The sequence below is a fragment of the Pongo pygmaeus genome, chromosome 7 (genome assembly GCF_028885625.2).
Source record: "Pongo pygmaeus isolate AG05252 chromosome 7, NHGRI_mPonPyg2-v2.0_pri, whole genome shotgun sequence".
Taxonomy (NCBI): Eukaryota; Metazoa; Chordata; class Mammalia; order Primates; family Hominidae; genus Pongo; species Pongo pygmaeus.
In genome coordinates, this window is record NC_072380.2 from 40498235 (window position 1) to 40525726 (window position 27492).

The window sequence follows — 27492 nt, forward strand, 5'->3', positions numbered from 1 at the left end:
TAAATCTCTAACGTGGCCTTCAGCGCCCTGCAGCATTCGGCTTCTGCCTGCCAATCTAGCCTCGTCTTCCTCTACTCTCCTCGTTTGTTTCTGTTCCCCATGTATGTTGTCTTTATGTCTGCCTTTCTGTCTTCTAACTCATTCCTACCACAGGGCCTTTGCACAGGATGTTCCTTCCATCTCCAAAGCTCCTTGCTGTGCTCTTTCACAGGCTTTCCAGGACCCGACCAATTTAAATGAAGCCTCGCCTTGTTTTCTCTTTTATGTCTTTGGATGATTTTCATTCGCTAGCATGTATAAACATTTTCTTCATATAATTACAAGTTTACTTATTTGTTTAAAGTCTCTTTCCTTCTTTAGACCTCATGTTTCACAAATACAAGGGCCATGTCCATTTCCCTCTCAATGTATGCCTGACATGGAGTAGGCATTCAACAAATATTTGTGAATAAATCTATAAATCACTGAATAAGTTCATGAAAAGACAAATGGAAGAAAGCTGCAGTAGAATCTTTAAACTGTAGGAGATGAATAGATAATAAGTATAATGAAGAAGCTATGCCACGATAGAAAAGAACACAGAATTTGAGGTTAGAAAATAAAAGTTCCAGGGTTAGCTCTTCATTTAATTAGCTCTAAGATTTTGGAAAACTCATTTAACTTCTGTAATCTTATATTTTTTCAACTGTAAAATGAAGATAATACCAGTGATGTAGTGAAAGTCAAATGAGATAATATATGTGAAAGTGCTTTTTAAATTTGAACACAGCATGAATTTTTTTGTGTTAAAGCAAAAATGTCCAGGGATAATTCAGCTCATGTTTAAAGTACAAATTTCAGATCGCTGGCCTCTACACTCCAGTCGCATTCAGGAAATTGCCACAGAGGTAAACTAGTGCACAAAGACAGCATCAACGTAAATTCTGTGCACTTAATTTCTTTTACCTATTAATGTAATAATTAAATAACAGTTCATTGGATGTACACTATGTACCAGCTTCTATACCATGGACTAAAGCTATAAGTAAGAATGCACCATCATTTTTCATTTAAAAAGGTAATAAACCTAAGGCACAGTGCATGGCAAACAGAGGAGCAACAAAGATTCAGGAAACTCCTGGCAGAAAAGATTTTGGAGATATAAAAAAATTTTGGAAATGAATTCAGGTTTTACACTTAGCACAGACATATTGTTTAGCCTCAATGAGTCCAATTCCTTGCTTGTGTTGAAAATTAAGGTCAATAATACCTACCTCCAATGTGGTTGTAGAGTCATTTAGTTATTATATGTAGAAAACCAGATATACTAGTAACTTAATAAATTTTTGTTTTCTTCTTTATCTTTTTTTCTCAAATCTCTTTATTGGACACAAAACTAATGAAGCTCATTTATTGCTGGCAAATAGATACTAAATCTCTTTGTATAATGAACAAATACAGGAAAACTGATGCACAGAAGAAAATACGCTAGACCAGAAGCTGCTTCTTTTAATCAGCCTTCATTATCTTCTGTCTTTACTGCAGAAAGCACAATTCCGTAAGGTGTCCACATGCAATTTGTGAATCTTGCGAATATCTTTTTAGATCCTGTTATCCACATCATTCACTGAAAATATTTATACAAAGAAGGGAAAGAACAGGATGGCAACAGTAAACATCTTTCCAAGCATACATAGAGTTACCTTTGGCAAAAAGGATCAGCAAATCATAACCTTAGGGCATGTGTCACATTTCTGGGAAACAGAAACTGACATTGTTTCCCTGCAGATGGTCTTGTCCTCTAAACAATTTTGAAACTCCTTAATCTCTCAAATTCATCTGAATGCTTGTAGGCAGTACTCAAGGAGAGCTGTTCAATGTCATGTAAAAATATAATCCAGACTTTCTGAAGACAGAGCTTGCAGCTAATTTGAAAGCAATGCAGGATAGAGTTTAAGATCATGGACTTTGGAGTCAAGTAGCCCTGGCTTCAGGTTGTCTTACAGCTGACGGATGAGGGGAGTATATTCTTTTCCCATTGCTGCTGTAAAAAACTGACATGAATTTAATGAGTTAAAACAACACAAATTTATTATCTTATAGTTTAGAATGCCAGATGTCTAAAATGGGTCTGCAGGAATCTGTTCTTTCTGGAGGATCTAGGGGAGAATCTGTTTCCTTGCCTGTTCCAGTTTCTAACTGCTGTCCACATTCCTTGGAGCACGGCTCCTTCCTCCATCTTCAAAGACAACAACCCAGCATCTTCTCTCCTTTCTGACCTTCTAACTCCCTCTTATAAGAACTCATGATTACATGGGCTGCCCCAGATAATCCAAGCTAAATCTCCACATCTGAAGATGTTTAACTTGTTCATACCTGCAAAATCTCTTTTGCTATTTAAAGTTCCATTTTGCTTATATTCATAAATTTCAGGGATTAAAACATGGACATCATTCCATTTATTACATCATTCCATTTATCGCCTCAGTTCTCTTATCTTTGACTTAAGATCTGCAATAGTTCCTATTGCAAAGGGTCATTATGAGAATTAAATATAATTACATATGCTGTCATTTAACATTACTATAAAAACAATCCTTTTATTAAGTGACCTTGGAACTTTGAACATAGTGAGAAAGGTAAATCCAATCCCTGCTCTTGATAGAGCCTTTAAATGAGAATCCCCCAAATAAAGGTATGTTTGCAAACTCTAATACAAAGTGCTACTAAGGAAGAGTAATGGGTATGTTGGCAAGAATTAGGAAAGCCTCTCTGAGCAAGTAGCTTTTAGTTGAGATTGTATGAATAACCAGGAATTACCTACCTGAGACAAAAAGTATAAAAGAACATTCCAGAAAAAGGAAAAAGATATGCAAATCCTCCCCACAGGAATGAATGTGGTGTATCCAAGGAATCTGAAGGCATAAAGACATAGCAGGTCATGTTCAAAGAGGTCATGCAAAGTTTACGTCAAGAGTGGTTCAATCAGAGCGCTTATTAGGAAATATGGCTCTGGGGCTGTGTAGGGAATTTGGGGCAAGAGGCAAATCAGGAACACCAGGAAAGTGAGTTCCTTGATCTTAGTCTAGCGAGAGATGATACAGTGTTTTAGGCTGGGGTCCCTAGGAAGCAAACTCTGAGATGCAGAGCAGCAGTCAGGTGACTGGTTGTAGAGTGCTGTTGGGATCAATGCCTGCAGATGGGAAAGATGCAGGATTGGACAGAGGGAGATCTCAGCCTACCCTGAAAGGTGCTCTGAAGTTTAGATGACCCCTTAGAGTTGATACAGACAAGGAGAGCAGGATTTTACACCCCCATGTGGATCAGTCACTGGATATAGCTGCACCTGGAAGGGAAAAACGGTACCCTTAGGTGACGTAAACTTCTTCAGTAATATCAGTCCCCAAAGAGGGCTGATAGCTGAGCACCTGGGAAAATCTTAAAGGGAATTCTGGATCACGCATCACAGCATCCACCATATGAAGGGCTGGCATAAATGGCAATGAAAATAGAGAGAAAGTAGATGGCTTTGGGAACATTTTCTAGATAGAACTGACAGAACTTGGCCATAGATTATGTATATGGAGAGAAAGAAAAGGAGTTATTAAGGATCATAGCCAGATTTATTTTATAACAGAATGAATATGTATAACATATTTTTATATATTTGTATTGATTAGTTAGATGAATAAATGAGTTTATACTTCAGAGGCCAGGGCTAGGTAGGGATCGAAATTTAGGAGTAATCCACAAGTAGGGTATCAGAAAAAGCATGAACCCACATAAGAATCACTTCAAGAAAGAACATAGTATAAGAAGGCTGAGGCCAGGCATGGTGGCTCACGCCTGTAATCCCAGCACTTTGGGAGGCCGAGGCGGGTGGATCACCTGAGATCAGGAGTTCGAGACCAGCCTGACCAACATGGTGAAGCCCCGTCTCTACTAAAAAAAAAATACAAAATTAGCTTGGCATGGTGGTGCATGCCTGTAATCCCAACTACCCGGGAGGTTGAGGCAGGAGAGTCACTTGAACCAGGAGGCGGAGGTTGTGGTGAGCAGAGACCACGCCATTGCACTCCAGCCTGGGCAACAAGGGCAAAACTCCGTCTCAAAAAAAAAAAAAAAAAAAAAGAGAGAACTTTGATAAATCCTTGAGTTATGACAATAATTAAGAGAGGTTTTGTGAATCTCTTGTCCTCTGCTTGGCACATAATAAAAGCTCAGTAAATCCTTGTTGCCATAATAATAACTTTTTTTTTAATTTAGCAAGGGAAACGATGCTGCCACAAAGGTGTGCTATATAGGCCTGTAAATCCATAGCCGTAGACAGCAGAACAAAAGCTCTTCTGGAACCCTTGGAAAAACTGGAACACACATGAACTGCATGGTTGGAGAGTTGACCACTGGCACACCTAGAAATGTCTTTCAAGGAGGCATCCTTCAGAAGAGATCAGCCTGGGCTCCTGTTTGTTATTCATTCCTCGCATCTAATTTTTCAGCCATCCTCTTAGCTTTACCTTCACAATATGCCAGAATTGGATCAGTTCTCACTACCTCCACATTCTCCCTAGTGGAAGCCTTCATCCTCTCTTTCTTGGATTATTGAACATCTCCTGACTAGTCTTCCTGCTCCCCACTCCCTGCTTGCTTCCCTGAAATCTATTCTCTTCTAAGAAGTGTCAGTAATCTTTTAAAATTATAAGGAAAACTATGCCATTTCTCTGCTCCAAATTCTCCAAAGCCTACCTGTCTCCTACAGTGTATGAGCTAAATCCACAATCAAAGCCTGTGAGGTTGCACACAGCCTGCTCCTGCCCTCTTTCCACTGCCTACTCGCTCTTACCTCATCTCCTCCCACTCTGCCCTGCTCACTCTGCTCTGACCACACTGGTCCCTGGCTGTTCTCCATACACTCTTTGCACACTCTTTTCTTCAACCCTCTGCACTTGCTCCTCTGACAGCACCCTTCCTACAGATATCCATATAGCTGACTGCCTCCCTCACCACCTTCAAGTCTTTGCACAATGTCTCATTACAAGAAGCTGTGCCTGAATATCCTAGGAAAATCTCAACCTTCTCCTTCCACTCCTGTACAACTCTGCTTCATTTTTACTCATAATATTCCTTACTCTGACATGATATATATTATAAATGTATGTTTCTATTGTCTATTTCCCAGTAGAACATAAACTTCTTTAAGGTAAAAAAGGGATTCTTTGCATGGTTTGGTTTGGTTGGTTTTGTTCGGTTTACTGTTTCATTTCCAATGCCTCAAAAAGTTCTGGCTAATAACATACCTTTAATAAATATTGATTAAATAAACGAGTGGATAAATGAGTAAGTGAATGAATGAATTAAAATATAAGGAGAGTCTCTAACTTAATTTCCTAGTGAGGTACCTTCCCCATGGTGTCTCCCTTTGCGCATTTTCTAGATCTTACCTGACTAGATAAAAAGAAAAATGAAAAGACCCGTCCTGCTTTCTTAAAGGACTAGAAAGTGGACCAGGCGTAAGATCCACAAAGAGAATCTCCAGGACCCTTTGAAGCTCACATTTAGCATATGACAACTCCATAGGTCAGTGAGGACACTGGCTGGCTTGAATATTGTGGAAGACAGGAAGAACACGTTTATATGCTTCCAAAGAAGTTATTGCTCTATGTCTGGGTAATGCCAAAATAAATTTGAAAACAAAAGATCACCTCGTTCATTTTGGGTACTGTGCACGTAAAACACTTGATTAACTTTTCCTGCTGGCTTTTTTGATAGCTATTGTTGTGGATGTATACACAAGCCTAAGGAGATAGCCTCTACTATTCATATTATTACTATATTGTTGTGGATGTATACACAAGCCTAAGGAGATAGCCTCTACTATTCATATTATTACTATATTGTTGTGGATGTATACACAAGCCTAAGGAGATAGCCTCTACTATTCATATTATTACTATATTGTTGTGGATGTATACACAAGCCTAAGGAGATAGCCTCTACTATTCATATTATTACTATATTGTTGTGGATGTATACACAAGCCTAAGGAGATAGCCTCTACTATTCATATTATTACTACACTCAAATTACAATTGTCTTCAGTGACACTTAGCACTTGTATACAATCTTTGAAAAGTCACCGTTTCAAGCTGTGTCATGTCAGCATTTTGTATGTAAAATCCCATCCTAGAATTGATCACACCCCAAATTATTATCCTTGATTGCTCAGCTCTCTCTCAGTGGCTCTGGAGTTGCCCCTGATACGGACGTCCAAAGGGCACTGATGCGGACTGCCAAATGTTTGCAGTGCACTTTAATTACTTCTCTGGGAATGAAAGGTTTCCTGTGGTTAGCAGAACTCCTTGTTCTAGCTGTCGTTTGGGAAGATTTGAGAGTCTAAGCAACCTCGTTTATGTCTTATCTTTGCATTTTCCTGTATTCAGCTATTTTCTTAAAGGAAGGCCCAGGTCTGTATTATCCTACTGCCACATATGAAGTAAAATGAATACTCACAGCCCTGCCCCTAATTACTGAACACAGCTTTTAGGAACGTTTTACACAAGAACAGGATATTGGCAACTCAACTGTTAAGGCTTTCTGTGATTATTCTTCCTGGAGATCACTCTGATGTCACCAGTGTAATTTGAGCCTGGAGCTTTTGTTCACACTTTAAATAGCAGTCCCAGAATGATTTCACTACAGACTCTCTGGAAAGCCTGGGAGCTGAATTCCGGAAGATCCCCACATCGATGAAAGCAAAGCGAAGCCACCAAGCCATCATCATGTCCACGTCGCTACGAGTCAGCCCGTCCATCCATGGCTACCACTTCGACACAGCCTCTCGTAAGAAAGCCGTGGGCAACATCTTTGAAAACATAGACCAGGAATCACTACAAAGGCTCTTCAGAAACTCTGGAGACAAGAAAGCAGAGGAGAGGGCCAAGATCATTTTTGCCATAGATCAAGATGTGGAGGAGAAAACACGTGCCCTGATGGCCTTGAAGAAGAGGACAAAAGACAAGCTTTTCCAGTTTCTGAAGCTGCGGAAATATTCCATCAAAGTTCACTGAGGAGAAGAGGATGGATAAGGACGTTATCCAAGAATGGACATTCAAAGACCAAGTGAGTTTGTGAGATTCTAACAGATGCAGCATTTTGCTGCTACCTTGCAAGCTTCTCTTCTGTCAGGACTCCAGAGGCTGGAAAGGGACAGGGACTGGAAAGGGACCAGGACTGAACAGACTGGTTACAAAGACTCCAAACAATTTCATGCCCTGTGCTGTTACAGTGAAGAACAAAATGCTTTCAGCAAGGATTTGAAAACTCCCGTCCCTGCAGGAAAGGATTGATGCTGATAGAAGAGCCTGGACAGATGTAATGAGAACTAAAGGAAACAGATGGCTGGAGATGACATATATCCAGGGTCACTTTGTCAGGCCCTAGGACTTAAATTGAAGCTGAACTTTTTTTTTTTTTTAACCAAATAGATAGGGGAAGGGAGGAGGGAGAGGGAGGACAGGGAGAGAAAATACCACGCATAAATTGTTTACTGAATTTTTATATCTGAACGTTCAAAATATTGCCAAGCCTGAATATTGTCTATTGGTATAGATTTTTAGAAATCAATAATTGATTATTTATTTGCACTTATTACAATGCCTGAAAAAGTGCACCACATGGATGTTAAGTACAAATTCAAGAAAGTAAGATGTCTTCAGCAACTCAGTAAAACCATACGCCACCTTTTGGTTTGTAAAAGGTTTTTTATACATTTCAAACAGGTTGCACAAAAGTTAAAATAATGGGGTATTTTATAAATCCAAAGTACTGTGAAAACATTTTATATATTTTTTAAATCTTCTGACTAATGCTAAAACGTAATCTAATTAAATTTCATACAGTCACTGCAGTAAGCATTAGGAAGTGAATATGATATACAAAATAGTTTATAAAGACACTATAGTTTCTATAATTTATTTTACTGGCAAATGTCATGCAACAATAATAAATTATTATAAACTTTGTGGCTTTTGGTCTGTGATGCTTGGTCTCAAAGGAAAAAATAAGATGGTAAATGTTGATATTTACAAACTTTTCTAAAGATGTGTCTCTAACAATAAAAGTTAATTTTAGAGTAGCTTTATATTAATTACCAAACTTTTTCAAAACAAATTCTTACATCAAATATCTGGGAAGTTTCTCTGTCCCAATCTTAAAATATAAAATATAGATATAGAAATTCATAGATTGACTCCTTGGCATTGCTATTTATGCATCCATTAAGGATGAGTTTTAAAAGGCTTTGTCTTCATACTTTTGAAAAATTTCTTCTATAATTACAGTAGCTATGTACATGTGTACATCTATTTTTCCCAAGCAATATGTTTTGGGTTTAGAGTCTGAGTGATGACCAAGATTCTGTGTGTTACTACTGTTTGTTTAATAGGAACAAATATAGAAATAATATTATCTCTTTGCTTATTTCCCATTAAAACTATAATAAAATGTTTCTAGGACAGCATACATAAATGCCTGCTATGCTTTCCTAACAAAAATAAAATTTTTCCAGAAGTTAAGCATTTTAGAAACACCTAAAGTGTTTTTCAAAATGCTGATCATAGTAAGTCAAAACAAGTGAACTACCTCACATCTGCTGGGAGGGTTACAAGTCAGGATTATAAATACTATGTTTTTAAAAAGAAAATCAAATGGCAAATTCTATTTTCAAATAGTAATTTACTCATTCACTGAAGATAATGCAAATCACTTTATTAAAAAAGAGTTCTTTCCAAGAGAGCATTCAGGAAGATAACGCATTAATATGCAAAATTGTGTGTGTGTGTGTGTGTGTGTGCATTTTTCTAGGAGGAATATTGATAATTTTCACGAGATTTGTAGAGACAGCTATAACTCCAAAAAAAGTTATAAACAAAAAAAAGGGTTTGGGGAGTAGCAGGAGGATTGGAGGAAGCCTAACCCCGGCTGGGGTCATCCTAGACAATTCCATAGAAATTTTCCCTGTTTCATTTTCCCTGTGCTGTGTTACGGGAGTATGAAAGAGAAGGCTGTAAAGAGGCCCTCGGTTCCATAACCCTACTTTCCCATCCTTATGAACTGAGCTTTCTTGATGTTTGCTGCGTGTGCTAGAAATAACTTCCTCCTCCTGATAGGGCCCATCAGTGAAAATCTTTACTTTCTATTCAAAAATTGAAGCACACTTGGATGCTAAATGTAGTTCAAGGGTTAAGTGTATTATATATACTCATAATTATTTACTCTGCCACTGTTGTTTTCAATAGGGTACAAAGTATATCTTCTCCTCTTTTCACATTAGCATGTATTAAGTTGTTTTCTTGCAGTATATTACGTTATTTTCTGATTTCAAGGCTGTAACATGGGAGACAAATTAAAAAGCAATTTGGATGCACTCCACAATGGTATGGAGAATAATAACACATCCAGTAGATTATCACAAACATGTTGTCTTTACCATTCGTGGAGAACAAAAGTTGGAATCAATTTAATTGCATAAGGATGATTTTTAGCTTCATAATACATTCATTACTTAATGTGAGGTGAAAATAAACATCATTAGAACAGGGAGGATTGGTTCAGTTTAGAAATTTATGGCACAACGATAAACAAATATATCTCAGGACATCTCACTGTAATTGAAGAAATAAAAGCAGCAAAGATTAAATAGCTCATTAATCATATTTGTATCATGAGTTCACAATAATAACTTTCACTGAGTATTTACTCTCAGTCAGACAATTTTCTAAGTGTTTTTTTGTGCATTACTAATACATCACTTAATTAGTGCCATGACATAAATGCTAAGGGCATGTGTGTGTGTAATATAGTAATAAAACTGAAGCACAGAGAGGTGCAGTAACTTGGTCAATGACACGCAGCTAATAACTCCAGAAATCAAATCCAGGAACTCTGGCCTTCATTCCCAGCCACTAGACTATACTGGTTCTTTAGGAGAAACCAACCTTCTCTTTTTCTTTTAAGTAATGACACTTCTATGTTAGTCAGTCATGAAGACAGGAAGGCCTGGACTCTGAAGCATCACTTTTTTCTGACCTGGGTATGTTTGTCTATTTATTTGTTACATGTGCTACATGGGGAAAGCGTCTTAGTTTAATGGTTTTAATTGTATCAAGGATGTGCTTAGATATAGGCTTTCAAGGCTGCAGTTAAAATAACACTTGTATTAGCATCCTGGAACACAAGGCCACAGGTAAGCTCTCTTCTAGTCAGTCAAGGCGTTAGGTCTTAGTTTGTTCATTGAAGGAACTCAGAAACCATGGATTCAATATTTTATTCACTCAGTTCATCCCCTGGCCCACAGCAAAGGGGGATTTGTCTAGCAGATAGGATTTTCTGAGAAAGGGGTCCAGGGTGTATGGTTGACTATATTTTTCTCATCATCGGAGGGTAACCAGGGTACACAATTGACATTCCCTTAGAAAGTTTCATCTGCTAGTAAACTAATAATGAAGCCATGGCCTGGGGATTGCATGTTTTTTCAGAGTATTTAATTGACCTTTCTATACTCCACATGAGGGTTTCTCAGAACAGCCTGTATGGATTCCCAGCAGAACAGATGTGGGAGGCAGGGCAGCATTTGTATCTTACCCATTCATGCAACAAAAATATAGTAAGCACCCATATGTGGGAGCCTCCATGGCCAGAATGGATCCTAGTTCTCCATATCAGAAGAACAGGAAAGGTTTTTAAAAGGGGTATCACACGGTGAGAAGTGTGATGGGAGTTTAGACAGAATGCTCTGGAAGCATAAGGCAGGAATTATGTGTGTGTGTGTGTGCGCGCGTGTTTGTGTTTGTGTGTGCGTGTGTGCTTGCGCATGTGTGCGTGTGCTTGTGTGTGCCTGTGTCTGTATGTCTGAGTGTGTGTTTGGGGAGTAGCAGGAGAATTGGAGGAGGTCTAATCCAGTTGGAGGAAACCCTAGCAAATTCCACAGAGAATTTTCCCGGTTTGAAAGTAGGAGTTGGGGGAGTAGAGAGAAAAATTTTTATTTCAGCCTATGTCTATAGTATTTGCAAAGACAAGGAGGCAGGAAAGAGTATTTGAGAATCTCCAGGCAGTTCAGTCTGACTAGAGGCCTAAGCATTCCCAGCTAATAATTAGGATGGCAGCCAGGGCCGGGTGCCGTGGCTCACTCCTGTAAGCCCAGCACTTTGGGAGGCCGAGGCAGGCAGATCACTTGCGGTCAGGAGTTCCAGACCAGCCTGGCCAACATGGTGAAACCCTGTCTCTACTAAAAAATACAAAAATTAGCAGGGTATGGTGGTGCGTGCCCGTAAACCCAGCTACTTGGGAGGCTGAGGCGTGAGAATCACTTGAACCTGGGAGGCGGAAGTTGCAGTGAGCCGAGATGGCGCCACTGTACTTCCAGCCTGGGCTACACAGCGAGACTCCACCTTGAAAAAAAGAAAGGCAGCTGGGTCTTAAATGACAAGCGTAAGTATTAATTTTATTCTGGAGGTAATAGAGAAACATTAAAAGTAACATTTACTGTCTAGCTACTGTGTATTGGGTCCTAGGAAAAGATACGGTTAATAGCTTGAAAAATAATCCACCATCTAGCAGTTGAACTTGGTCAGATTCTGCAGAACTCTGTAGCTTCACACTGAATGAAAAGCTATAGAGGACCTTTGCAGTTCAATAACAGTGGGCAGCAATGTGGCAGCTGAAGATAAAACAGAAGTAAAAGATTATGAAGAAAAGCACTGTGAGGCCAGATTGTGGAAACAGTAAACTAATATATTGCCTAATTAAATACTTAAGAAATTGTGACTATACCTGATCCTTATAATGTGTCTTATTATTTAACAAGTATTATAAATAAATGGTTATAAGCTCTTTTTTTTCTCTTGAAAAACTCTTCTGCAAACAGTTTCCAGATAGTTTAAGTGATTATCATGGGTAATGCAAATGTGTTCTATTTCAATGTCTATACACATTGACAGTGGATATGGTTCAGCAAAGTACTGGCAAAACTATGTTACAGAGCTTTGGAAATAAGCATCCTGTGCCAGTAAGATTTAGCAGTGTTGTTGTTGTTGTTGTTGTTTAAATTAAAAGTGGATGAGTAATCAGAAGACTTTTAGTGTAGCTACTTTCTCCCCTCTGTACTCCTTACACACACACAAGCATGCACACACACATACACACACGTGCACACAGACACATGCACACACATGTGCACACACACACTACAGATACATAATCCTACTAGAAGTATATCAGTTTTTTTCCCTGAGCTTTTGTTTCCTCATCTGTGGACAATTGCATCATGTTGAGCAAACAACCCCAGACTGAGCCTGGAATTCTGGGGTTTTTCCCGGCCCTGCCTTAGACAAATTCCTTTTTTATCTCTGGGTTTCATCTGTAAGAAAAAAAAACAGCTAGACCAGATGGATGATGTCTGTGACCTTTATCAGCTCTTATATTCTACATCAATGGGAAATAGCAACTGTGCCACCTTACGTGATAGGATTTTTTTCTGGTATTGCATATATGATAAGAATTTCTCCTAAGTATGATAAAGGCCTAATTAAAAAGTTTTCATCTTTAGCCAGTGGTTGCTGAAGGCACAATGTGAGGAAAATCAGTTTTTGTATGTATATCTCTGCTTTTTCATAGCCTGCCTGCATTCTGGTTGGTTGGTGCCTGTGCCAGGGCTGGCTGGCTGTCAATATTTTGACTATCTCTTCCATAGCCAAGCAATGACAGAGTCACTGAGACAATCTTCACTGTTGGTGAGAATTGCATTCATATGTAAAGTTTTAAAAATAGAGATTCTTAGTCCCAAACTCTTCAGGCATTGTTTTTAGGACTAGGTATTTGTACAAAGCTCTACAGTCAACTATAAAGAACATGAGATATATGGAACCATTTCTTACGTTACATTGGCACTTCTGTTGGTAGCATTTCATAACATAAAGACCAAGAAAGAGGGTTTGATTTCATGGCATTAGTAGAATTTGTTTTACCATATTAATTCTGTCATTAATTGAAAATGATACTGATAGGGTTTGGCTCAGTGTCCCCTCCCAAATCTCCTCTTGAATTGTAATCCCCACATGTTGAGGGAGGGACCTGGTGGAAGGTGATTGGATCATGGAGACAGTTTCCCCAATGCTGTTCTTGTGATAGTGAGAGAGTTTTCATGAGAGCTGATGGTTTAAAAGTGGCAGCTTCCCCTGACCACTCTCTCTCCTGCCACCATGTAAGACATGCCTTGCTTCCCTTTCACCTTCTGCCATGATTGCAAGTTTCCTGAGGCCTCCCCAGCCATGTGGAACTGTGAGTCAATTAAACCTCTTTTGTTTATAAATTACCTAGTCTCAGGTAGTATCTTTATAGTAGTGTAGAAACAGACTAATACAGATACCCTCCAAAAATAAATATATTTTCAGGAGAATAATTACAGTATGTATTTATGTTAATTAATTCATTCTGGGTTTTTTCTTTCTTGAATTTTGGTCTGATATTTATCTACCCTGATACATGTATGTTTGACCAAAAAGAAAGTTACTGTTTCTTACCACTACCTATCCTTTAAATTTTTTTGCAATTTGTCTATGTTTATTATTTATGCCCAGGTTTTATCATCTGAAAGATTCCAGAGAAGCCCAGTGATCCTGATCCTGAAGGGTACTGGCAGCCACAGTATCTGAAATGCTGTGTCTAGGCCCATCTTCCCCTGACACTGCAGAATACCTAGGACAGAGCAACTGTTTCCAGGCCTACTCTTATCACAGTCTCCTTGGGGACTTTTAAAAATCCAGGCCTTTGGACTTAATGATTCAGAGTTTCTGGGGCTGGACACCTGCCAGCTCCATGCTTCAATCACTCCCCAGGTGATTTTGCTGCTCGGTCATATTGAGAAGCACTGGCCTAGATTAAAATCACAAACTGTGCACGGTGTGAGGACACGGCTCATTTCAGTTCATCCATGTATCCCCAGGCATATTGCAGGCCTCAATACCTTTTGGACCGAACAACTGCAGCAAAATGTGACTAGGACTTTACTGTGGAATACCTTATTCCTACTATTTCTAATTCAAATAATACTATCATTTTGATTTTGCTCTAAATTTTATTTGTTTTAAGAAATCCTACCAACTCACAATGATCACATCATTATCTAACTCCCATCAGGCTCCCATAAAGCATACAGTTGCAGCAATGAAAACACATTTTTCCAAAGAATGTAAGGGCTATCTCTGCCTAAATATATTTACCACTTGCCTGCTATTATGGAGATTCATTTCTTAGTCCAGAGAAGTTTGACTTTTAAAAAATAAGAATTAGGCTGGGCGTGATGACTCACGCCTGTAATCCCAGCACTTTGGGAGGCCGAGGCAGGAGGATCTCTTGAGCTCATGAGTTCAAGACCAGCCAGGGCAACACGGCAAAACCCTGTCTACAAAAAATACAAGCATGGTGAGGCTGAGGCAGAAGGATTCCTCGAGCCTGGGCAGTCGAGGCTGCAGTGAGCTGTGATCGCACCACTGCATTCCAGCCTAGGCAACAGAGTGAGACCCTGTCAAAAAAAAAAAAAAAAAAGAATGAGTAGCACTTATCACTAGCAGTCACTTCTATAAACTAGAATACCAGCATTTAACAAAGCACTTTCTTCCTAACAGCAAATATCTTCCACTGAGATCATGTGGTTTTAATCATACAGGGAGAGTGGCAGAAGAACAGAAAGATTGAAACCAAGAACAGAGAACACCTGAAATTGGTAAGGAAGAAAACAACCAAAGGTAGTATTTCACTAAGAAAAACATCTTAATTTTTCCTAGCCCTTGTCTTGGCTGTTACATAGTGGGATAGCTCGATGTGCGTACAGCGTGGTTGGCAGTAGAAAGATCAATAGAGGAGTTTATAGGGTTTATGAAGACCTGGATTCTAATCCTGCCTCAGCTATTTATGAGGTATGTGTAAATTTTGAGTAAATTACTTAATGTCTCATAACCTCACTTTAACATTTATGAAATAGGGACAATAATACCTTCTGTATTAGTTTACTAAGGCTTCTGTAACAAGGTACTACCAATTGGGTGGCTTAAACAACAGAAACTTACCTCTTCACAGTTCTGGAGGGGGAAAGTCTGAGATCAAGCTGTCAGCTGGGTTGGTTTCTTCTTGACTTGTACATGGCCATCTTCTCCCTGTATCTTCACCCTCTGTGTGTGTCCGTATCCTAATCTCCTCTTCTTATAACGGCACTAGTTATATTGAATTAGGGCCCACATTAAATACTTTAGTTTAACTTACCAACCTCTTGCAAGGACCTGTCTCTAAATGCAGTTGCATTCTGAAGTGCTGGGGATTAAGACCGCAACACGTAAATTTTGGTTGGGGAAACAGAGTTCAGCTCATAACATCTTTGTATTTCTTTCTCTTGCTTGTTGTAAGCATAACATAAGGCAACATATGTGAAAACACCCACAAGTTCAGTATGATATCTGTGAGGGTAAGGTCCTTGGGGGCCAGGACAGCACTTTGCTCATGGTTGAATTCTGCAAAGCTTCTTGCACAGACTCTGGCGTGGGGTGGGTTCCTCATAAGTGTTTTCTGAACATGAACACACAAATATCCCTTAAAAATGAGGTATTTGTTTATTAACCTCTGAAGTCAACATCTGTACCCTTTTTGTCTCTTAAGCATCTCTAAGGAGGGCTAAGTCAACAGTGTTCCATTAGCGTTAAATAGCTGAACCTGGGGATGAACCACAGTTCATGCTGAAAGAGCCATGTCAAAATGGCATTGTGCAATGGTGCATTTCTGCCACTAAAAACTTTGTTTGCTTTTCATTATACAGGAATGGCTTCAAATGTTCAGTGGAAGTGAACAAGTTCTCGTATTGTTTTCTCCTATTCTCCTTCCAGCTTCAGGGTCATATGTCACAGCTCTGGGCATTTCATTTGGGTGAGTGAAAGGAGGGAAGGGAGCAATGCTGGGAAGGTTTAAAATCTCCAAGTGATATACGAGGAAAAAGGCTGTGCTCGTCACAAAAGTAATTCTATCTATCTTACCTTATATAGTAGGAATTTCAGCATGAATAGAATTAGTTTAGAGGGCTTCATAATCTGTGCTCAAGAAGTGTGGGAATCTTGGTGGAATAGAGCCCTGCACGATGTTGTTGGAGATCAAATGCCATTGGCTACTATCTAATTTCAATTTGAAAAAAAAATTACTAAATGTATATCATATCAACTCTGAAGACCCTATTACTTTGACACAGAAAAATAACTTAACAAAATCAATTGACTAAAATAAATTAGCCAAGCAAGGGTGGGATACCATGTGGCCAAAATAACAATCTGAATGTCTGGTTTTTAACTTTTCATTGTTAATGATCACATAATCCTGCTGAGTAGACATAAGCCAGTGTTGTCATTTCATTCTACATATATTTGGAAGATGAAGATACCTACATCCTCATCTTGTTTACAGGATCAAAGAGGCCTGGGATTCTTCAATGATTATCTAGCCTGGCATGTGGACTCTCAGTCATCCTTGAGGGATGTCAAGACCAGGATTCTGTATATATTGAATAGATTTCATATGTATTTCAGTTACTATTCCTTTATACCTTTAAAAAAAGTTAAATTGATGTAAGAAACTGATTAAATTTTTCTCTTTCAATTTTAGGGGCTCAGTTTTGCTATTAGAGACGTTTGTAAAAATTCAACACGAATAAGACAGAGCTGGTTTCTTGGGCAGGACAAGTGCATGCCAGAGGCATAACCACTCAAAACTCTGCTCTTCAGCTAAGAAACACCAGAAATTCAATACTCTAGGCACCATGGTTGAGAGATGGGGAGGCTTACTTATGCCAGCTAAACTCACAGCCTGCAATATGAACAAGGACCAGGCTTGGTGGCTCACACTTATAATTTCATTACTTTGGGAGGCCAAAGAGGAAGGATTTCTTGAGTCTAGGAATTTAAGGCCAACCTGGGTAACATAGCAAGACTTCATCTCTACAAAAAATTTTAAAATTAGCTGGGTGTGGTGCCATGTGCCTGTGGTCCCAGCTACTTGGGGGCCTGGCTGAGGTGGGAGGATTGCTTGAGCCCAGGAATTTGAGGCTGCAGTGAACCAGGACCATGCCACTGCACTCCAGCCTGGGTGACAGAGTGAGACCCTGTCTCAAAACATAATAAATAAATAAATAAATAAATAAATAAATAAATAAATAACGTAGGACCATTAATTTATTCATCCATGGGAAAAATTTAAGTGCCAAGGAGGAGGAAAAATTATAAGTGAAAGCCAAGCAAGATCAAGAGTCTTGAAGGCAATTTCTCCTTGGCTTTGGCAAGGTTTGAAGGATTAGCTTCACAGCAGAGACCTCTTAGCTACTGACCACTACAACATTTACCTTTTGCTGCATAACAAGCTGCCCCAGTACTTAGCAACTTAAAATGACATTCAATTTAACTCATGATTCTGTGGGTTAGCTTGGGTTCTTCTGGCCTGGGCCAACTCAACTCTTGTCTGCTGAGCTCTCTCAGGCATCTGTGGTCAGTTGGTAGCTGGGTGATATAGGATGACTTCACTCACATGTCCGATTGGCAGGTTGTTGGCCACGGCATCTTGACTCTCTTCCACCATTTTTTGCAATCTGCCATATTAGCACTTAGGGGCTTTCATCATAACAGTGCTGGATAAGCATTTGTCAAATTCTATCTTTCTCTTTGCTCTGTTTGTAGACACCATGCTCACCGTCTTCTTTCTTTGTGACATTATCTTTTCTGGAACAGGGTGCACTATAAATGACCACATTTTACCTTATTCATCAGAGTCACCCTCCAGGCCTTCTTCCCTGAACTGAGATTCAGATTAGTTCATGAAACTCAGTCACTCATTTAGAAATATATTTTTATGGACTCCCATGGCTAACAAATTTGATTCACCAAACTCAGTCACTCATTCAGAAATACTGTTTACTCACTCGCATCACTAACTAATTTTTTCTATAATGTGTGAATGTTACCAATGTAATATTCCGAGAATATTCACTGTGGTTTTTCTGTAATTTCTTGATTGTGCAGGGATGGCAGAGACATCTCTCTTATCCTCAGGTACCCATGGCAGTGCCAAAGCAGTTGAAAGGCATGAGCAGATCTCTGAAAAATCATAAATGCCGTAAACCACCCTTTCTTAGTGCCAGCTTCCTTATGAAATATATAGATGCATACCACTGAATATCTGAGCTTGTTCCTCTTGTTAACCTCACTTTGTGGAAAGGTTTTCAAATCAACTGCTAAAAATGCCTGTTCTTTTCTCTGGACAGTGGACATAGAGAGACATGAGCTGAGGGAGACAGACTGACTCAGGGAAAAGAATTAATGGAAGCACATGGCTCCCGCAGGCAGGAAATGCTTTGATAGACCTTTTCCTCTTTTTGTTACCAGGAGGACCTTGACAATAGACTCCACCTTGGAGCAGCTGCTGTGTCCCCCGTAGGATGATCACAGCACATTTTCCTTGTCAGACTTGGAGTCTGCACCAGGGAGTGCTCAGGAAGGGACCAGTACAATGTTGGGGATCTGCCCTTGAGCCTCCAAGCCGTGCGATGGGTGGAGACGTCACCCCAAGACACTCACAAATCCTTTTGGCACACGCTTCAGGAAGACCATCTGCTTTTGTTGTTCCTCTGACCTTTTGTTAGCACCCACCCTAAATTGGAAATAAATTGCCAGAAGAAATCTGAAGCCTAAAGCAGTTTTAGACCCTGATGTCAAAGCAAGTCAAATTAGTAAGTGTTGGTTTAGCACCTAACATGTATCCCAAATTGTGCTAGATGTTGGCAGTGGAAGGAATATTTTTTCAATGTCTAAATAGCTTCAGGACTATATAGGATCTTGAATAATTTAATTTAATCTTTTCAAAATTTCTACAAGGCAAGTATTACTATATGCATCTGATAGATCAGGAAACTGAAGCTCTGGAGGTTCACCAACTTTTCTGTGCCAGTCTAACTTCGTAAGGTAGGAAAGTATAAAGTCAGACTTCTATCTCAATTTCATATATGATTTTATGTCAGCTCTGACGTATTCCCAAGTCTGACGCTTAACTGCTTTTTTCTCCCTAATCTTATATACCATGTCTAAGAGGCTCTATGAAACATTGGCAAGGAAGAGACCTGGTTCTAGCCCCATTCTGATAGGTGACATGGGATAAGTCACTTAACATTCTGGGTTTCATCTTCTTCTGGAACGTAAGAGACTAGGACTAAATGAGATGACAGCCCTTCTAATTCCTAAATTTATAACTGTGTTACAAAATGTGGTATGGGCTCCACATTCATTAGGATGGCAAGTAAAAAAAATGGAAAAGAAGTATTGAAGAGAAGGTGGATAAATTGGATCCACTGTGCACTGCTGGCAAGATTGTAAAATGGTGCACCCATTGTGGAAAATAGTTCAGCAGCTCCTCAAAACATGAAGCGTAGAATTGTCACAGAAATCCTGTAATTCCACTTCTGGTAATATATTAAAAAAATGAAATTAGGAACATGAGTAGATACACTTGTGTTCATAGCAGCATTATTTACAATAGTCTAAATGTGAGAACAACACCCATGTTCATCAACACATGAATGGATAAACAAAAAATGGTATATACATACAACGGAATATGATCCATCCTTAAAGAGGAAGAGAATTCTAACACAAGCTACAACATGGGTCAACCTTGAAGACATTATTGCAAAGTGAAATAAGTCAATCATAAAAGAACAAATACTGTGTGATTCCGCTTATATGAGATACCTAGAGTAGCCAAATTCATAGAGGCTGGGCTCAGGAGAGGAGAAATGGGGGGCTTAATGTTTAGTGGGTACAGCGTTTCAGTTTGGGAAAAGAAAAGAGCTCTGGAGTTAGATGATAGTTTCTCAGCATTTAAATGTACTTTATGCCCCTAAAATATTTACCTAAATATAGTTGAAGTGGTAAATGAAACTACAATTTAAAAAAGGAAGTTAAAAAAAATGTGGTTTGAATTTCAGTAACAAAACACAATAATTCAAAAAAGAATTCACTTTTTTTTTTAGAAATGTTTGCATCATTCAATTTCCAAATTATTTAGTGACCTTTAAAATATTGCAGATTTACAGGCTTACAGGGGGACTAAGATTACACTCATCTGCATTATAAGCCCCAGTGAAAAGGATGAGAAGTTATCCCGGCAAAAGATGGAGAAAGGAGAATTTTAAAGAGGGGAACTAGTTTAAAACAAGATTCTATTTTGGAAAAAGCATAACATGTTCAATAAAACTAGAGCAATTTTCTGGAGCAATGTTGCTTAAACTCAGAGAGCAGGAGAAAGGATAGCATGAGCTAGAAATGGAGACAGGCAGGGCCAAAGCACTTGAGGCTGGGTTAAAGTTTACATTGTGCTATAGATAATACTAATAGAGCCATTGTAGACTTTCAAGCTAGAGAATATCAATATTTTTATTCGTGTTTTTAAAAGATCAAGCTGGCAGCATTTTGGGGAAGAAACAGAGGGTAGAGAGCATAACATGCTATAGGCAGCTACTATAGTTGTCTAGATTAGAGCACATGAAGAAGAGATGGAAAGTAGTTGAGTGTTAGAGGTAATTAGGGAGAAAGCATCACCAGAATTTGAAGATGCATTGGCTTCATCCTCTGCATTATGATTTCCCAATTAATCATTTCCCCCCGGTGTCATAGTCACCTTCACTGAGCCTCTACCATCTTCCACTAGAGTGTTGCGATAGCTAAAGGAGTTCACTGCCTTCTGCTCTTACCCTTAAGTGGGTCTTTTATATTACAGCTAGATTTAGCTTTCTAAAATGCCACTCTACACACATAACTTCCCTGCTCAGCACTTTCAAAGTCTACCCATTGCCTACAGTATTAAGTCCAGCTTCCTTAGCTGGGCATTCAAGGCCCATTGTAATCTGGTCTCTCTAAACCTACCTAGCACATTGCTTTAACATGGACTGGCCAGCCATGGTGGCTCATGCCTGTAATCCCAGCACTTTCCCAAACTACCTCCCAGGCCGAGGTAGGTGGGTCACCTGAGCCCAGGAGTTCAATGCCAGCATGGGCAATGTGGCAAAACCCTGTCTCTACAAAAATACAAAAATTAGCTGGGTGTGGTGTTGTGCACCTGTAGTCCCAGCTACTCAGGAGGCTAAGGTGGGAGGATCAAGGTCACTTGAGCCCGGGAGGTTGAGGCTGGAGTGAGCATGATTACACCCTCACTGCAAATCAGTGCAGTTTTTCTCTCCACTCCCTGGCAAATCTTTCTCTCCAGGTCTTTTTCCTTAATGAACTGAAGGCTCCTTGAGGGAAGGACTTGGTCACATTCATCCAAACCCCTGGATGCTGTCTGTTATAGAGTTGGGCCTTAAATACTTGCTCCTTTGAATTTGAATTGAATTTAAAACATTATGGCAGTCCTGGCGCAGTGGCTCGCACCTGTAATCCCAGCACTTTGGAAGTCTAAGGTAGGTGGATCACCTGAGGTCAGGAGTTTGAGACCAGCCTGGCCAACATGGTAAAGCTGCATCTCTACTAAAAATACAAAAATTAACTGGGCATGATGGCAGATGCCTGTATTCCCAGTTACTCGGGAAGCTGAGGCAGGAGAATCACTTGAACCTGAGAAGTGGAGGTTGCAGTGAGCTGAGACCTTGCCATTGCACTCTAGCCTGGGCAATAAGAGTGAAACTCCATCTCAAAAAAAAAAATACATATATATATATATATATATATATATACGTATATTGCATATGGATTAAATGTGTATTTGTGTGCTTATATAAGTGTGTTTGTGTATGCATATGTCCTATTCAATGTGCTATGTACTATACAATATACTATAGATACAATGTATATATACAATGTACTATATAATGACTAGATCAGAATACATAGACAAACCAGGTCATTTTAGCATTGTGTCACCATGAATTATAATAAAATATAAATTAACATAGATGATAATGATCAGGGTGGCAGAAATTACCTCCAATATAAATTTGATGAAGGCGAAACACTTTTCTTCTAGTAGGTCACTGGGTCCCCCTGAGTCTAAGCCCGTGTCATGTACGTTGTTATAATCAATAAATATTTGTGGAATTCTAAATGAATAAAGGGAGAAGGTACTGAAATTTAGTTCTATGAATAAACACAATTGTAACCCCTGGAAAAGGAAGTGGTTAAAGCTATGTTAAGATCTAAGACAAAAACAAAAATAAACAATAATAAATACAAGCCAAAAAAAATCTGAAAATCTTCCCCTATAGTGAATGCACATTACATTTTTTTTTTCACTAAGAATATCTTCAGACATGGCAGCAAAACTAAATTGAAGACATTTTTCCATGTGAATTGTTTTTTCCTAAAATATCAAATTATTGTAGATCAACAAAAACTTTGTTTTTCTTACTATTGAATATCAAAAAAGACCCAGTTAATTGCAAACATAAACGCTTTTTCCTTGCTTCTGCTTCAATTTTGCTGATGAGGGAGATTTTGCAGCTTTACTTGGTACCAAAATAGCTCTGTTTTGCAGACCCTTATCATCTTCAAAGGGCGGGGCAATTATAATGAAATAGAACACAGGAAGTTTACCATTTCTCAGTATTAAAATAGAATTCCTTATTACACAGATGCCTCTCCCAAAAAGGAAAAGCAACTAGAATTTTTACTTTCTTCAATCTGTTGATATTACTGTGCTGTATTAATATAGTAAGGCATTCATGTCATTAATACTTGGGAAATGCTGCTTCATTCTCTATTTTTATTTGAGTGATGTTTTAAAAAATAATTCAAAAATGTTTATTGCCTAAGAAGCATTTTAGTCAGCACTGCTTAGCTGAAGCCAGCATTAAAAAAACAACCTTTTTAGAACTCCATGTTTTTATGTAAAGCATTAAGTAGTAACCTAGTAGCAGGATTTGGAATCAAGAATAACATTTGCTGAGTGGCTACTGTAAGACTGATTCAGTATAAACACAATCTCACTTGATTCTCATAATAATCTTTGCAGGTATCTATCATCATTCCCATTCTGCAATGAGGAAATGCTGTCAGAGTGGCTAAGTAATTTGCCCACGGTCTCACATAGTAAGTACTGCAGGTGAAACTCTGACTTCTCTTCTCGTTGCCAAAGCCTACATGCATCCCTCTCTATCAAGAGGCCCTTATAAACCTACCATCTATTTTATTAAAATGTCATGTCTGTGTAAGAAGCATAACACACAAGGCTGTCTGTATCTTAGATAACAGAATCTCATTTTGTTCATTTCTTCAATAAACATTTCCTGGGTTTTTCCTACGTACTTACTTGGCAATGTGCTGAGTGCTAAAACCAGAGATAAAATACAGTTGAATCAGGAGAGATAGCCAATTCAAAGACAAATGTAATTTCAAATTGCCAATGTTTCACTGCTTCTGAGTTACAAAAATGCCAACTTTATATGATTTATACTAAAATACGTTATCCAATAAAGAGAATGGCACATTTTGTCCCAATTATTCCAACTCAATATTTTAGAAAAGTAAACAGATTTCTGTGTGATTTCCCAGCATTTTGATTATACTGGCTATGTATATAAATGTTTCTTTTTGTTTATAGGAAGCCTGTATTCTCCAGGGAACACAGCACTCAGAGCCATCTTGGCCCCTGCATAAGCCTGCATGAGCCTGGGCTCTGGGGACCCATCCTGGTGCATCATTCGTTGGCTTTGTGACAATGGGCACATCGTTTAACCTCTCTTGGCTTCATTCTCCTTACTGGAATGATGTAGAGAGTTTTGCCTATTTCAGAGGCTTGCTCTTCTATACATGAGCCTATAAGTAACTTGTCTTAAGAATTTCCACTCCTTCCGTACTCTGATTTAAATTTGAAGGCATCAAAACAAAAGCAATCAACATTTCAGATTCCAAATACTTCCATTTTCATCTTTTATTATGATTAGAATTTCTTCTGAATGTATTTCTGTTTTGTAATTTTAGCATTGCCCTAAGGGGGGAAAAAGGCAGTTTATCACCATGCAGAATATTTTTCAGACAGCCTCTCTTTGACAAACTGATTTTTGTCAGTCTCAACTGACTTACCAATTCCAAATCCCAGGGCTTCCCTGGGAAACTTCCTTGGATCATGGCTTTGCCACACAGGACCAACATCCCAGAGCCCAAAGCAACCTGCTATAAACTGAGATCATTGCTCAGCAAGCTGGTACCACATGCGAGGAGTCTCAAGAGCTAACAGGAAATGATTCAAGACCAGAATTAGCCAAAGCAAGTGTGTTAGCTTCCTCTGCGCATGGGATAATAAGGAGCTTGCATCACCAACCTTCCGTGAATAGCCTACTCAGTGATTCAACAGGTTTCAAAAATTGTGAAATAAGGGATGTCTCTTGCGTGGTGTACTTTGGAAGTCTCTGCCTAAGGATGAAGGAAGTACCTAGGAGTAGGCATCATTCCACTTTTGCACCTTCTTCCACTATGTTTACATGGGTCCTCACTGAGAAAAAGGTATTAAAAGTGAGATGGAAAGAATGAGTCAGCTAGGTGAAAAATGGGAGGAAGAGACAGAAGGATCTGGGTGTACAAAAGGCTGAGACCAGGCTGGACACAGCGGTTCACTCCTGTAATCCCAGCACTTTGGGAGGCCGAAGCAGGTGGATCACGAGGCCAGGAGTTTGAGACCATCCTGGCTAACACAGTGAAACCCCATCTCTACTAAAAATACAAAAAATTAAAATTAGCCGGGCATAGTGGCAGGCACCTGTAGTCCCACGTACTCGGGAGGCTGAGGCAAGAGAATCGCTTGAACCTGGGAGGCGGAGGTTGCAGTGAGCTGAGACTGCACCACTGCACTGCACTCTAACCTAGGCAAAAGAGTGAGACTCCATCTCAAAAAAAAAAAAAAAAAAAAAAGGCTGAGACCAAAGTAGCCTGGTGGCTTTAGGAATCGAAGTCAAACTTGGTGCGTGGGGTGGAGCTCCTGTAGTTTTTATTTTACTCTCAGAGTAAGGCAAAGTCAGTGAAGCATTTCTAAGGGAAAGATGGCAAAGTGGGTCCACATTTTTAAAAACTCATTTGAATTGCCGTGTGGGAAACAGATAGGATAAAGAACAAAAGCAGAAATGGAGAGAATAGGAGAAATGTGGCCGGGTGCAGTGTCTCACACCTGTAATCCCAGCACTTTGGGAAGCCCAGAGAGCAGCATCTCTTGAGTCCAAGAGTATGAGACCAGCCTGAGCAACATTTCAAGACCCTGTCTCTATAAAAATTACAAAAATTATCCTGTGGTTGTGCACCTGTAGTCCCAGCTACCCAGAAGGATGATGTGGGAGGATCACTTGAGCCTGGGAGGTTGAGGCTGCAGTGAGCCAAGATCATGCCACTATACTCCAGCCTGGGTGAGAGTGAGACCCTGTCTCAAAAAAGAGAGAGAAATGTGGTCCCAACAAGCATTAAGGGGATGGTGGGAAAGGATGAAATTAATGGAAGGAGTAGAGGGAAGTGCAAATGGGCAAAGAACCTGTCTGAGAGTGAGGCTGTGCACAAAGTCCTTGGGATATAGCAAAACAGGTCAGTGAGGCATGAAATCAGAGAGGCAGGCTTTATACAGACTTGTGGTAGTTGCAGGACGAGGGTTGGGGGGAAGTGGTTTGCAGATTGCTGTGAACTACAGACATTTTTTAAGGATATCAAGAAGAGCCCCCTCATTTTCTTCCTTACCCCTGCTGCCCCATCCCTGATTCATGGGCAGGTGAACCTAGCCCATGAAGCAATGCTGACCCAACCATCAAAACATGACACCAGCTTGCTGCCCAATCCTCTGTGGACCTAACTGCAGTCAGTCACCATGTACAATACAATCAAGCAGTAACACTATGAGGTTCTCGAACGCCCCTTTACAGAGGGAACTTGGCAGAGAGTAGCCATGTGTGAACAACAGGGACTCCCCATTGTTCTGCACTGATGATTGAATAGACTTCCTTGGTGGCCCGTGGAGACAGCTGTTCTTACTGAGGAACATTTTGCCCTTTGAATGTGATTAGTAAGACAGAGATGACTCTATTCTTTAAAGGTCTCCAATGACCAAATTTGGCCTCTGAGAACTGGACCGAAACATTTTGTGTGAGTCACGTCTGTTTGCCTCATTTTCTGTCACTAGTTGTTATGGAAACTACACAGCACAGCCTGAGGGTTCAGAATTCCTGAAGTTGGCCTCAAACTTATGCATAGTTTGTACAGCAAACAAGTTTGCTTACTTTGTTAATCTTTAGCTACTTCCTTCCCTGTTCAGATTGGAAGCTGAAGAGCTCAATACTGCCTAGAGTCCACTCTGGTCTTTTCACATGAATCAAAATAATAGACTTGCCCTTGTGTCCTGCCCTGAGGATGGTACAGATATTTAAAAGAATTCCAAATCACTTCCTAGGTTATCTGATTGTAGGATCAAAGTGGCCCCCTTGCTAACATAAAAATGATACACATGTGAAAAGAATTTACGACTTCTTCATGCTGTCTTTTTTGGGTTCATCCCAATCTTTTGGCAAAATCTCCAGCCCAATCTTAATAGCCACTGGGTTTACTCTGGGAAATATGCACTTTAGAGAGATGTTTGACATATTTTTTTACTTGAACTTCTTTGAGATATCTGCAGATCTTTGAAACTCAGACACAAGAAAGTTTTATGTCCATGGTGCCTCCCGATTATTCAAAGACAGGTGATGAGTTTTTTGGCTTCTTCAGCAAGGAATCTAAATCAGACAGACCTGGAGCCATTGTCTGGTTCTACCATTTAATAATTGCTTGACTGAGTAGGTAAATTACCTTTGTGAGCCTCTGTTATCCATCTACAAGACAGTGCTATTAACAACTATCCCATGGGTTGTTATGAAGACTAAGCAAGTTTAACATGCAAATTGCCTAGAACAGGTTTTTATACATAGTAGGCACTCAGCAAATGTTAATTTCCTTTCCTTTTCCATTGCACTAGCTGCTTTGTGGCCATGTTGTTGACCAATACAACTTCCAGTTGCAGATGAGCAGGAATAGACAAAGAATGTGGAATTTTTATAAAGTTCCAATTAAGAGAGCCTGAAAGCCATCCAGGTGTTCCTTCTAAACTTAGATGTGTGATTTAACATAGGAAGCCATGTAACTTCTGTGCTGTGACCATAAACTGAGAAGGTTGGAGCATGTAATCCTGAAGCCAGGCATTTTAACTGATGTAACGGAAGCAATGTGTATTTTGACTGTTAACTAAAAAGGGACTGGGGCAGGTCTCAATCCATAGAGAGGTATTTTGCCAAGGTTAAAGACATGGCTGGGGCAATTATAATTCCCAAGAGTATCTGTGACGTGTGTTTTTTTCCAAAAGGTGGTAAACCAAAAATAAAATTCTAAGCCCCACAGCCATCAGAATGAACCCCTCCTCTCAGCCAAGGGCATTCCAAAGTTAACC

The 27492-nt window shown here is 39.5% G+C and overlaps 1 protein-coding gene and 1 long non-coding RNA gene across 3 annotated transcripts in view; both read left to right on the forward strand.

The window, feature by feature from the left end:
- Positions 1–24414, forward strand: part of LOC134740104 (uncharacterized) — a 68036-nt gene extending 43622 nt beyond the window's left edge. The window contains exons 4-8 of one of the 2 annotated variants that reach the window (XR_010127340.1): positions 13614–13871; positions 14661–14758; positions 15842–15948; positions 23056–23132; positions 23644–24414. This is a non-coding gene — a long non-coding RNA (uncharacterized LOC134740104). Of the gene's footprint in view, positions 1–13613; positions 13872–14660; positions 14759–15841; positions 16037–18443; positions 18788–23055; positions 23133–23643 lie in introns of both variants that reach the window. The other variant, XR_010127339.1, reaches the window with a different exon arrangement.
- Positions 6618–8000, forward strand: TCIM (transcriptional and immune response regulator). The gene has a single exon (XM_054499605.2). The coding sequence runs from the start codon at positions 6726–6728 to the stop codon at positions 7044–7046; it is 321 nt and encodes a 106-aa protein (XP_054355580.1). The 5' UTR covers positions 6618–6725; the 3' UTR covers positions 7047–8000.
- Positions 24415–27492: the final 3078 nt, after the last annotated feature.

Bases quoted from the DNA above. Each gene is read 5' to 3' on its own strand.
- TCIM (XM_054499605.2), top strand. From the start codon at position 6,726: ATGAAAGCAAAGCGAAGCCACCAAGCCATCATCATGTCCACGTCGCTA.